Here is a 12,190-nt window from a genome sequence, read left to right as displayed (position 1 = left end):
TGGGTGGTATTTCTTTTAAAATTATCACATCTTGACCTAAGATTTGAAATGTTTGTTTATAAAAAGCCTGAATAATTTCATTACGAATTGACTTCTTTGAAAAATAAATCACCACATCTCTTGGAAGATTTTTCTGTCTCGCCACCCATGAATTAACTCTGAACAATTTTTCCACTTCTCTCTTTAAATCTTCAGGTTGGCAGGACAAAACCAAAGCTAATTCTGTTATAACTTCCTCCTCCAGTTTTTCTTGAGCATTTTCAGGCAACCCTCTTATTCTCAACGCATGTTCCATTTCTCTAAATTGTGACATAAGAATCTCATTCTGATTTATATCAGTGCTCTCTTCCACTTTACCCATTCTAATTTCCAAAACTTCAATATGTTCCTCCACATCATCCACCCGCACTGCAACACGATCTACATTATCAGCCAAGGCTTGCAATGCAAACACTATATCATCTCTCATCTCAGCATTTTTTTCTTCAAGTTTTTCCTCAAGTTTCTCCTCAAGTTTCTGTTCAAACTGTTTAACAGTGTCTTTTAAAGCATCTTGTAAATCTTTCAGTGTTAAAGCTGGCAATGGAGGAGAGGGTGGAGGAGTAGGTTTTGTTTGCTGTGATATTTGTACAGCTGAGGAAGAAGAGCTCAAGCCTTTCTGAGGAGGAGGAAAAGTTCCCCCACGCTTTGAAGCCATTTTCTTTTCTTTTCCCTTCTTCTCAAATTTAATTTGTATAATACAATGTCCATTAAAATTTTCTTGAAACTGCCACAAAACTGCCACAAAAAAGCAAAACAGATATTTTGTTCACCTACAGTACCAGTAACTCTGAAATGATAATAATCCAGCAGAAAGTGAAAGCCAAAGTAAAAGTCCTCAATAAGTGAAAGTCTCTATTAAAGAGCAAAACGCCCTTCCACGGCCATTTTTTTCTCTTTTTTTCTCCTTCTTAAACTTTAAATCTTGATGGAGAAGTTATTAAAATCAGAGCTGAAGGCTCTTATCCATGCCACTCCCAAGCACCTGGATCACTCTGTCTGCTCCCAAAATTTACTCACGATCTCCCATAAGCAGAGGTTGAGTCCGTGTCTGGCTTCGTTCTTAGAACGGAGGCAGCCCAAAGCGCGGAGAAAAGTCCCTGACTCCGGGGGAACTCACCTCCACCCCCACAGCTATAAAACTGTGGGAGCTCAGGAGTTCTACCCCTATCAGGGAGACTCTCCCCCCTCCCCTTTGCCCGGGGAAGGGGATTCAAGCCGCGGAGCAGCTGTTTGACGCTGCTCCTGCGGCTTTTACGCGTCCTCGGGGCAGGCGGCGAAAGGGAAAGCCGCCATCGGCACAGGAACTCAAACTGGAAGCCAATATCTCCTTCTTTTATTCATCCCTATCACCGGCCGCTACAGCCCTCTTCTTTCCCCATTGGCTGAGGTACTATGAGGTTACACTCTTTCCGTCCGCCTATACACATTTCCTGATAACACATTAAATCATTTTCACATATACAATAAGAATAAGAAAAATTAGACATTTAAATGGTTATTTTAAATTCAGTATATTTATGGCCCCATTTTAAACAATAAGTTCTTTTCCTGTTTTTCAGTGTGCCTTTCCTCTTATCTTATTCGGCTTAGTTTCCTATTTTCCCCTTCAACCTGTATTTCCTGGCTAGCCATTTCCTTTTTACAACTGTATATATATTTTATGACTTCTCTTCTTCCTTTCTCAGACCCAGCTATTTTTTTCCTAAATGGTTTATCTTACTTCCTTTATGTTATCTCTTCCTGACTCTCACCATTTGTTTCTATTTAATTAGTCTCCACTGTTTTGTAGGTTTAACTCAGTGGTTCTCAACCTTTTTAATGCCGCGACCCCAACCGGTCATAAGTCGAGGACTAAACTGGTCGTAAGTCGAGGACTAAACCGGTTGTAAATCGAGGACTACCCAACCGGTCGTAAGTCAAGGACTTTCCCTGCCCGGGAGCGCCGCGCATGCGTGGTTCCACCACCTGCGCCGGCCAAGGTGTAGCTGGCAAGTGGCAGAGATGGAGCAGGCCGACCACCAGCTGGCCCAGCCCAAGGGAGGTAAGGCACCTGCCGAAAAAGGGGGGGAAAATGGCGGACAAAAAAAATGGCGGACAAAAAAAATGGCAGACAGCCTTGCTTGGCGACCCCCATGAAATGGTCGATCGACCCCAAATGGGGTCCCGACCCACAGGTTGAGAACCACTGGTTTAACTGACTCTGAAGATTTATCATATTGATGCATATTTATCACACACCTCTTTAAAGTTGTCAAAGTTGAGTTGCTAATTTGCTTGGTTTCGTTTGAAGGCCTTAGAGCAGGAGTAGGCAACCTTGGCTCTTTTATGACTCGTGGACTTCAACTCCCAGAATTCCTGAGCCAGCCATGCTGAGGGGAAGGGAGAGGTTTCCAAGCTGAGCCATGCTGGCTCAGGAATTCTGGGAGTTGAAGTCCACGAGTCATAAAAGAGCCAAGGTTGCCTACCCCTGCCTTAGAGGAACTTCGCCTCCTCACCGATTTATCCTATAAATCCTGGATAAGTACACAGGCTAAGCGCAAACAAGATGCCATGCGATGCCACTTGCAACAAAAGGCATCATGATTGAAAGGGGATTCAAATTTCCCGCTTTGGAGTGACGTCTCTGCATTGCTATCGGCTCTTAAGTCTCGGAGGAAAAAAACCTCCCCTTAAAGCACTACGCTTTCATGCTGCTGTTGCTGTTTTCGCCCTCCCGCTCAGCCTTCCCGCTGTGGGTTAAGAGCGGTACCACGCACTCAGGGGGCAGAGCGTTGCGCGATTTGAACCTTCGCTCTTCCCGTACCCACCTGGAACACTCTGGAGGAAGCGCTAAAATGGCGGCGGGAGGGGAAGTTTTGGGAGGAAGTGGCGGATGGTGAGTTTCGAGGGAACCCGGGATATTAGGACAGAGGCGGAAGGTGGACGCGGAGGCTGCTGAGGGTCTTCGACCACTGCCTCTTCCGGCTACCATAATTGGAATGTGGGGGTGGTGGTGATTGCCCCACCTTGACGTTGGAAAAAAGGACGTCGATCTGCCCTCTCAGCCTCCTGCCTCATTTAGCGGTTGCGTACCCGCTGCGTTGCCAGGCTGTTAGTTTGCCAGTAGCAAATAGTCGCTCTGCTGCTGTCAAGCGATGAACCCGGGTTGCCTATGAGCCGCTAAGATAGGTGTCCTGCCCACCCGCCACCCTATAGACCCCATCCTGCCTTAACCCCGTTTCACAAGCTCTCTTACTTCGTTAGGAAATCGAAGTTTTCCTCTAATAGCATTAAATAGGAAACACGTTTGTTTCCTCGCGCTGCATGTTCAAAATGGGATGAAACTGATATGTTTAAAACGCCCAGGGCTGGATCATTTGTGTGTAGAAATAATTAGATTAGTTTCTTAAGAAAAGAATTTTTACTATCATTTAGGGCTGCTGGGACAAAGAAGCAGCAATAGCAGTCTGTCGAGTTTTGAAAGTAAAATATTATTGAGTTCGCTTCTCTTTTCCTAATAAACCAAAGTGTATGGCTATATTTTTGCGTAGGAATGAGCATTTTGCATATTCCAGTTTAGTAGTTTGATCAGTACTGGTAGATTCTTTAAGAAATTTCAAACTAGTCAAATCGACATAGTTTTTTCCAGATTAGTTTAAACTTAAAATAAATTCAACATAAATGTAAGATTAGTATATTTCTAATATTTTGAGGATGACGATTTTCTGTAATTTTGCACATATGTTTTAGGCAGTTGACAAAGTTAAACTATGCTTCTTTCATGGTTTGCATAAGGAGCTACCTGTTTCTATATACTAGAAAGATTAAGAAAATAATAACATCTTCATTTGAAACTATAGGTAATAATCTTACAATGGATTTAGATGTTCTCCAATAAATCTATCAATTCCCTTTTTCCTAGCCTATACAAAATTAAAACAAAACTGAAAAATAATAGTATATTCGATTGACAGTTATAAAATTGCATTTACTCAAAAGTTTTCTTTCCTCTTAGGAAAAAAAAAAGTCCTATGTTCGTGCTTCAGATTTCTTATCCTGCCAATCTGTAGATGCCAATACCAACTAAAATGAAATCTGGTGACACCCCTACCTCCCCAATAAATAAACATGTGCATCTGCCATGCTTGTACTGTATATAGCCATGCTATAAAAAGCACAAGCCCAGGGCAGAAAATTAAATAACTATATATTAAAATTAATTTGGCATAACAGGCATGTGCAATTTACAGAAGTCAGGACAGGTAGTTTCCAGAGTTGATTTTTAAGGGTTTAAAGGTATGAGATGGATGTACAGTACAGGGCTTAAAGGCCAATTTACCTTTGAAAACCTTCACACAATATTACTACAAGGTGTAAGGCACCCAACATTGCCCCACAAATTCTTTCCAAATATTGCAAAAACAATTTAAAAAATTACCTTACATTTTTGGCTGTAATCAAGAGGCCTGGGTGGTATAAAATTATGCTGATGAACTACTATATGATGCATATTTACATCTTGTATTTTGTAAAATGAATTAATTTGCCATCAGTATACCTACTAATCTTTTCTCATACATATGGAGTTACAAGTACAGAGATTTTTATTTTTCTGTGCTGCTTGACTTTACACTTTTGCAAGTTGGGTGGTCATATAAATACTTTAAATATATAAATAAATATCCCACACATTTTCTTGAACGGAAATAAGACTAGGTTTGGGAAATGTATGACAACTTTCCCATTTCATATATGGAAAAGTTTTTTAAAAAATAGCAAAATCAAAATAATGAGAAAAATGGCAAAATCAAAATATGAGGGGGGAAAATAGTAGAAATGAATGGAATCTTCAAATGTCCAGGGAAGACAAGGACCTAGCTTTGCCTGCTTCTAGTTCAACAACACTGCCTCTTTTGTTCAGTAAGAAATAAAAGTTGACTAATGTATCATATTTACTTTGCAGTCAACATGTAAAATAAATTTCCCTTTTGGATTCATATATTACTATATTAAGATTTTAATACTGTGTTGCCTACAATTATCTCTTACTGAAAAACAGTATGTAAGGATGCAGACTTATTGGATCTGTTTATTTGATACAATATATTAATGTGAAGTTATGTTTGTTTTTCAGACCTTCAGTAGTGACTGATAATTATAAATGAAGCAATACTGCAAGACTGTTTTGCATCATATTTCTTGGATGAAATTCAAACATTTATATTCTGTAAAAGTGGGTATAATCCCTACCAATCTGCTTACATGTGTAGATCATTGCGTTACTGTGTAAGCCATTGTCTGTATGCAGCAATGACAAGTCTGGAAGAAGCAAATCGTGAAGTGAACATGCATTCCTCTGTCCGCTACCTCGGCTATTTGGCCAGAATGAATTTGTTGGCGGCGATATGTATGGGTCTTTATGTCAGGTGGGAAAAAACTGCAGATGCACTAATACTCATAATTTTTATCCTTGGATTATTTGTTCTTGGAATTGCAAGTATACTTTATTACTATTTTTCAATGGAAGCAGCAAGTTTAAGTCTCTCTAATCTTTGGTTTGGATTTTTACTTGGCCTTCTTTGTTTCCTGGATAATAATTCTTTTAAAAATGATGTAAAGGAAGAAGCAACAAAATATTTACTTCTTTCCTCCATAATTATAAGAATATTATATGCTTTGGTGCAGAGAATATGTGGCTGTGTTCATCATCGGCCCATTTTACTAACAACAGTTGAAGTACTTGAGCTGGTTGGATTTGCAATTGCCAGTACAACTATGTTGGTAGAGAAATCCATGAGTATTATTCTATTGATTGTGGCTTTAGCAATGCTGATTATTGATTTGAGGATGAAATCATTTTTGGCAATTCCAAATTTAGTAATTTTTGGAGTCCTTGCCTCTTTGTTATTTTTTCCATCCTTGCATATACCAACAAATCCATTTCCCTTGGGATATTTTTTTAGTTGCCTAATAGCTGATCCCCTTCTTGATGTTTACTTCAGTGGACTTTCAGTTACAGAACGTTGGAAACCTTATTTATATCGTGGTCGAATTTGCCGAAGATTCTCAGTCATTTTTGTTGGACTTATTGAACTGATTTTTTTCATCCTCTCAGCACTTAAACTAGGTGATTTGGATCTCTGGTACTTTGTAATACCAGGCTTTTCCATTTTTGGCATTTTCTGGATCATCTGTCACATCATTTTTCTTATAACTCTCTGGGGATTTCATACAAAACTTAATGACTGTCACAAAATATATTACTCACACAGAGCAGAGAACAATAGCCTTGACAGAGTAATGGCATCTAAAGGAATGCGCCATTTTTGTTTAATTTCAGAGCAACTTGTCTTTTTCAGCCTTCTTGCAACAGCAGTTTTGGGTACAGTATGTTGGCAGGTAGGTTTTAATGTTTTTACAATCCTCTGTCAAACTTTCTTTAAAGTATGTGTAGCAAAAGAGAGAGATAAAACAATTATGGTTAAGGCTTTTGACAAAAAATAAAAGCAGGATATAGTATTATGCCTTGAAATGGATCCACCATACCCTGTTTATTTGATTTTTATTTGATTTTTATCTCACCTTTATTACTTTATAGGTAACTCAAGTTGGTAAACATGCTAAATACTCCTTTCTCCTGTTTTTCTCCACAAGATCTAAAATTTTCATTGGGCTAAAAAAAAGGACAACCTTTTTTATTGTGTGGGCTGCATCTCATCATTTGATTGATGGGCAAGCAACAGATTTGGTGACATAAAAGTCAGTGCTGAAACTTTTCAGCTGATGAGAAGGGATGTTCGAGGGATAGATTTAAAATTCTTATATTTATCCCCGGCCATTTATTTTAATTTGTTCAGCTACATTTGTAGATGTACATTAACTATTATATTTGATGCTAGTTAATGCCTGCAATAAAGATTGAGATGAGTTATTTAAGGTGTAAATAAGTCTGTTTCATTTTCCAAGTGCCCTTTATTCAGTGGCATCATTAGTTGCTGCCATCCTAAAAGTAAAGAACATGGAGTTCATATATTGAGCTTTCATTGTATATTCACATTATGACTTACCTTACAAGTTCTTTTACAGCAGGGCTTTTCAACCAGTGGTACGGGTACCACCTGTGGTACATTGGCACCTGGCAGGTGGTACACGACCATCCTAGAAAAGGGGGAGGGGAATGAACTGAACCGGTGGCAGCACCGCACAAGCCTGAGCGAGAGATGGCTGGAGCTGCAGGGCTGTCAGAGCTCAGCGGAAGCGCCAGGATCAGCGCCAGGCTCCAGCTGAAGCTCGGCGCTGATCCTGGTGCTTCTGCTGAGCCCAGAAGAAGCACCGATCAGCTGGAAAATAGCACTGATCTTGGCGCTTCTGAGCCCAGAAGAAGAAGTGTCCCAGGGTCATGTGAAGTGACCAAAACCTGCTGCAACTACCCAGCAGACGGGGGGAATAAAATCCAAACACTCCCCCACCCCACCTCCACTGCCAATCCTCAACAGAAATGCTCACAACAATGAAAACCTCGGACAGGAGGAAGAGCGTGGGCAGGCGGGCAGGCAGGTGCCTTGCTCGGCTGTGCTTGGGGGGGGGCACTTTTTTCAGTGCCATTGTAACTTCGAGCAGTCACTAAGCGAACTGTTGTAAGTCGAGGACTACCTGTACTTTATCACTTTTTTCCTTTTGGGGGGGAGGGGATCATCAAGTTTTTGACACCTTGCTAGGCGACTGGTGGTACTCAGATGTTGCCATATCCTAAAAGTGGTACAATGGGTGAAAAGGTTGAAAAGCCCTGTTTTACAGAATACCAAATAACAGAGTTGGACGGTACCTTGGAGGTCTTCTGGTCCAAACCCCTATTTAAGCAGGAGACCCTGTACCATTTTAGACAAATTGTTGTCCAATCCATTCTTAAAAGCCTTCAGTGTTGGAGCAAGCTGAAGGCAAGCTTTCCACTGGTTGATTGTTCTTACTATCAGGAAATTTCTCCTTAGTTCTAGGTGCTTCTGTCTTTGTTCAATTTCCATCCATTGCTCCTTGTCTTGTCTTCTGGTGCTTTGGAAAATAGGTTGACCCCCTCTTCTTTGTGGCAGACCCTCAAATATTGGATTTTCCTAATCAGTATTGAAAGAGAGAGAAACATTTCATTTAACAATAGCATTGTTGGAAGTGGTGATAGAGTGTACGTTATTCCTCTCTGAAAAGCTATTGCTACAAAATCTCCATGCTTAATTACAGAATGATCCTTTAGCTTGTCACAAGATATGACCAAAGTCTGTCTTCTTTTTTTAAAGTAAGCTAGTTATTTTCATTTCTTTTCTGTTTGTTTTTACACACCACCTGTGAATGTCACCACTCTTGTCTTACCTCCTTTACAGTATTGCATTTGAATCATGTTTAAAATATTGTGATTTTAAATGTTCTGTATTTTCATTCACATTTGCAAACTGATAAACTGTAATTATATGCATTCAATTCTTACAACAAATTCATTTGTTGTAGAAATCCAATGGAATCTTCATGAGTGTTTTTTTTATTGTCTTATCCGTTGAATCTATGGCTCATGGGTTGTTTCATGAACTAGGAAGTTGTTTGGGAGGCACATGTGTTGGCTATGCAGTTGTGATCCCTACCAATTTTTGCAGGTAAGTGTTAATGCAAATACATGTTATTTAATACATAGTATTGCAGTCATCTAATTATGCTAATTTAACTACTAGATTTGCATTATTGTCCTTTATTTATCCTAATCTGAGAAGTTGCATATGTCACATTTAAGGAATCCATGGTAATGTGTTGATTTATCATTAAAACTGACATAGTGAGCACTTTAAACTTTAAGAAAGAAAACAGTGGTAATGTTAATTGCTTTTTGTTCTGAATGAAATCCTTCCTAACAGCAAGTTCAATTCATATTTTTTATAAAAGAAACATTCTAAATGAAGTTCTATCACTATTTCTTTTTTTCTTTTTTTTTGAAAACATCTGTTCACACCAATTTGGTGTTTACTTGCTTTCTACAATAGTTTTGGATCTGGAAAGTTTGTAACTGTCAGTCAGTGCTTCATGTGAGACCTCATCTGTTTGGGAGGTGAATGGGCTGGAGAGAAGTGATGAATGAGCCTAGATATACGGAAAAGATTCTAATAACCCCTTGAATTTTCTGTCAACTAAAACTGATAGAAAAATGAGGGGGAGATTCTTCTAGAATCTAGGTCATAGAATAATTGGTGCCGATGTATTTCTGCTGATTACAGCTAGATTTTCTTGAAATGTCTATTAATGTCTCAGCAAAACCACTTCACGTTTGCATGTTCATCTATACCAAAGTCTGCCTCCTTAGAAATATCAAAAACAGATTGATATTCATAGTTAGCATGTCATTGAGAAGTAGGAGTATGTTTAAAAACTATGTCCGTTGCATATGCTATCAATGAGACAGAACTCTTCAATGGTTTAGGCTGTTAATTTAAGCCATTTATAACTGAACAGTCTTGTTTTAAAGTGTATGCAATTACAGTGGTGAATTATTTCATAATACAACATTAGACAGTAAAGCAATTTATAATGTTATATTCATTACAATTTTCATTTTTTCTTCTATTTCCTTCAGTCCTGATGGCCAACCAACATTGCTTCCACCTGAGCATGTGCAAGAGCTAAATTTGAGGTCAACAGGCATGCTTAATGCTATCCAAAGGTTTTTTGTATATCATATGATTGAGACCTATGGCTGTGATTATTCCACAAGCGGACTTTCATTTGACACATTACATTCTAAACTAAAGTCATTTCTTGAACTTCGGACATCAGATGGACCTAGGCATGATACTTATATATTATACTATAGTGGACATTCTCACAGCTCTGGGGAGTGGGCACTAGCAGGTAAGTATTAAATATTTATCAAATTTATATATTGCCCATCTCACTGTTTAAGTGACTCTCAGCCGTTTACAAGTAAAAAATCTATAAAACCCCTAAAATCTCAACAAAAATAGATGAAGTTAAAAAGATGGAGAGAGTGCACTCAAGCCACCAACCATCCCTGGGGTTGTGTGCCACTCTTGGATCCCCATGCCAGTTGACAGAGCCAGGCCTTAATATTCTTCAGAAATATTGTGTTTAGTTTAGTTTAGTTTTAGTTTTAGTTTCTTTCATTTATACATTTTTAAAGCTCATTTATGCTGTCATTTTCAAGGACAACTTTAGTAATCTGTAGTAAGGCTAAACTATTTTTTAAAAATGCAGTATGCTGGAATATTAAGAGGAACTATTTTCAAATTGGTAAAGCAGCCATGTTTTTGCCATAGTTCCACAAACTGTTTTGAAAGTTGCCCCTGGCACTCTGCAAGGATGTGCATGACATTTACTTGGGAACTTAAAAGCTACTTATAAAGTAGTTGTGCATTCACACATATTTGGAAACTGCTGGAAGCAGTTTTGAAAACAGCCATGTGAAATATGGCAAAAGATGCAGTGGTTTTAATGATTCAGAGGGTGGTGCTTCATTTGTACTCTCATGCATTGCAAAGCCCCTATTTTTGGCAAGATATTTGGTAGTTTGCCATTGTCTTCTTAGAACTGAGAGAGAATGACTGGCCCAAAGTGACTCAGCTGGTTTCATGCCTAAGGCAGGACTAGAACTTAATGTCATTTGGTTACTAGCCTGATTCCTTAACCACTATATCAAACTGGCTTTTACCTATATAAAACTCATTGAAGCAGATTCATTTTTTCTCAGGATCATGCAGTTGCTCTCCATTGTTACAGCACAATCTTTGAAAAAGGCAAATATTTTCCTCGAACATGACAATATTTTTTATTAAAGAAAATAAACAAGAGCTACAATAAGAAAAATTTTTAGTGACATTGTTTGTGGGAACAGTTTTTTTTATCTTATATGGAAAAAACTAATAATTCAGTGTTCCTTAGCTTTTTTAATATAGCAGAACAGAAGAGAATTTGATAAAAAAAGGCATGCTTTCATTATCAGACATAACATGTCTGATATATGTTGGTTCTTAGCATTTAATAATCTTTTCTGTAAATTTGTCCAGCTTTGATCTCAGGCTGGTCTTCTTACAAGTTTTGGCTATTCTGTTTCATACCTCTTGTTATATATCCCTCATTCTAATTCCTGCATTCATCCTATTAAGGCCTTCTGAAATGTTTTCTCCACCACCATTCCCACTCTCAGATTCAGGTTTCTTTTGTCAGACTATTGTGTAGGCTGCGCTGGTGTGTATAGTGTTATTAGAAGTGACTTCAGCAAATGGCAAGAGGTCAGTCCAGTTGTCTTGTTGGTAGTTAATAAAGCATCTTAAGTATTGTTCTAGTACTAAGTTCGTTCGTTCTATCCCCCCATTCGTTTGAGGATGGTGACTAGAACTCAACCTCTGGTCTGTCCCCAAGAGGTCCAAAAATGCCCTCCAAAACTTTGAAGTTAATTGGACCCCTCTATCAGAGATTATGCAACTGGGGCCTCATGTAAGCGGTATACATGGTGAATGAACAGTTTTTCCAAAGTTTTGGCAGTAGATCTTCTGGCATGGGATAAAGTGGACCTGTTTTGAAAATAGGTCAGTGACCACCCAAATTACTGTGTTTCACACGCTTTCTGGCAGTTCTATGATAAAATCCATGGAAACCTCTCTCCAGGGTGCTGAAGTCTCTGTCACCGGCTGCAGGAGCCTGGGCGTTTTCCCTTGCCTCTGTTTGGCTGCTGTGCAGGTAGGGCAGCTAGCTACATAGCTCTCGTCCTTTTTTAGGGACAACCACCAAAATTGTCTTTTTTAAGAGGTGCAGAGTTTACGAACCCAAAGCGCCCCGCCAGTTTCGAATCATGGCATGTTTGTACTGTTTTCAGTTTGGCTGGGACGTATAGTTTTTTCTCTACCCAGGCTAACCCTCCCTGCATGGAGCAGAGGTTCTTGTGGTTGAGGAACCACTCATCTTTCTCTAGGGCTTGTTTGAAAGCCAGAGTAGCAGCATTATCTAGCGGTGATCCACCTGTTGCTTGTGCCCTCGTGGTTACTCAAGGCTCTAATTGCCGTGCCGGGAGCAAAGGCTTTACCACTTCTGATTTGGCACTGTTATATTGTGGCAGCTTTGACAGGGCATAAGCTAGGAAGGTTTTTTTCCCCCTGGTATGTAGTGGAAGGTGAAATTAAAA

At 39.2% G+C, this 12,190-nt stretch overlaps 1 protein-coding gene across 1 annotated transcript in view; it reads left to right on the top strand.

The window, feature by feature from the left end:
- The first annotated feature begins 5,161 nt into the window (after nt 1-5,161).
- Nucleotides 5,162-12,190, top strand: part of TMEM168 (transmembrane protein 168) — a 21,717-nt gene continuing 14,688 nt past the window's right edge. The window contains exons 1-3 of the mRNA XM_015823182.1: nt 5,162-6,420; nt 8,518-8,660; nt 9,629-9,903. Coding sequence (XP_015678668.1) covers nt 5,284-6,420; nt 8,518-8,660; nt 9,629-9,903 — 1,555 coding nt within the window. The 5' untranslated portion in view covers nt 5,162-5,283. The remainder of the gene's footprint in view (nt 6,421-8,517; nt 8,661-9,628; nt 9,904-12,190) is intronic.

Source organism: Protobothrops mucrosquamatus, unplaced genomic scaffold (genome assembly GCF_001527695.2).
Source record: "Protobothrops mucrosquamatus isolate PMUCROS unplaced genomic scaffold, P.Mucros_1.0 scaffold1793, whole genome shotgun sequence".
Taxonomy (NCBI): Eukaryota; Metazoa; Chordata; class Lepidosauria; order Squamata; family Viperidae; genus Protobothrops; species Protobothrops mucrosquamatus.
Note: the sequence above shows the minus strand (reverse complement) of the source record. Positions and strands in the feature narration are given on the sequence as shown.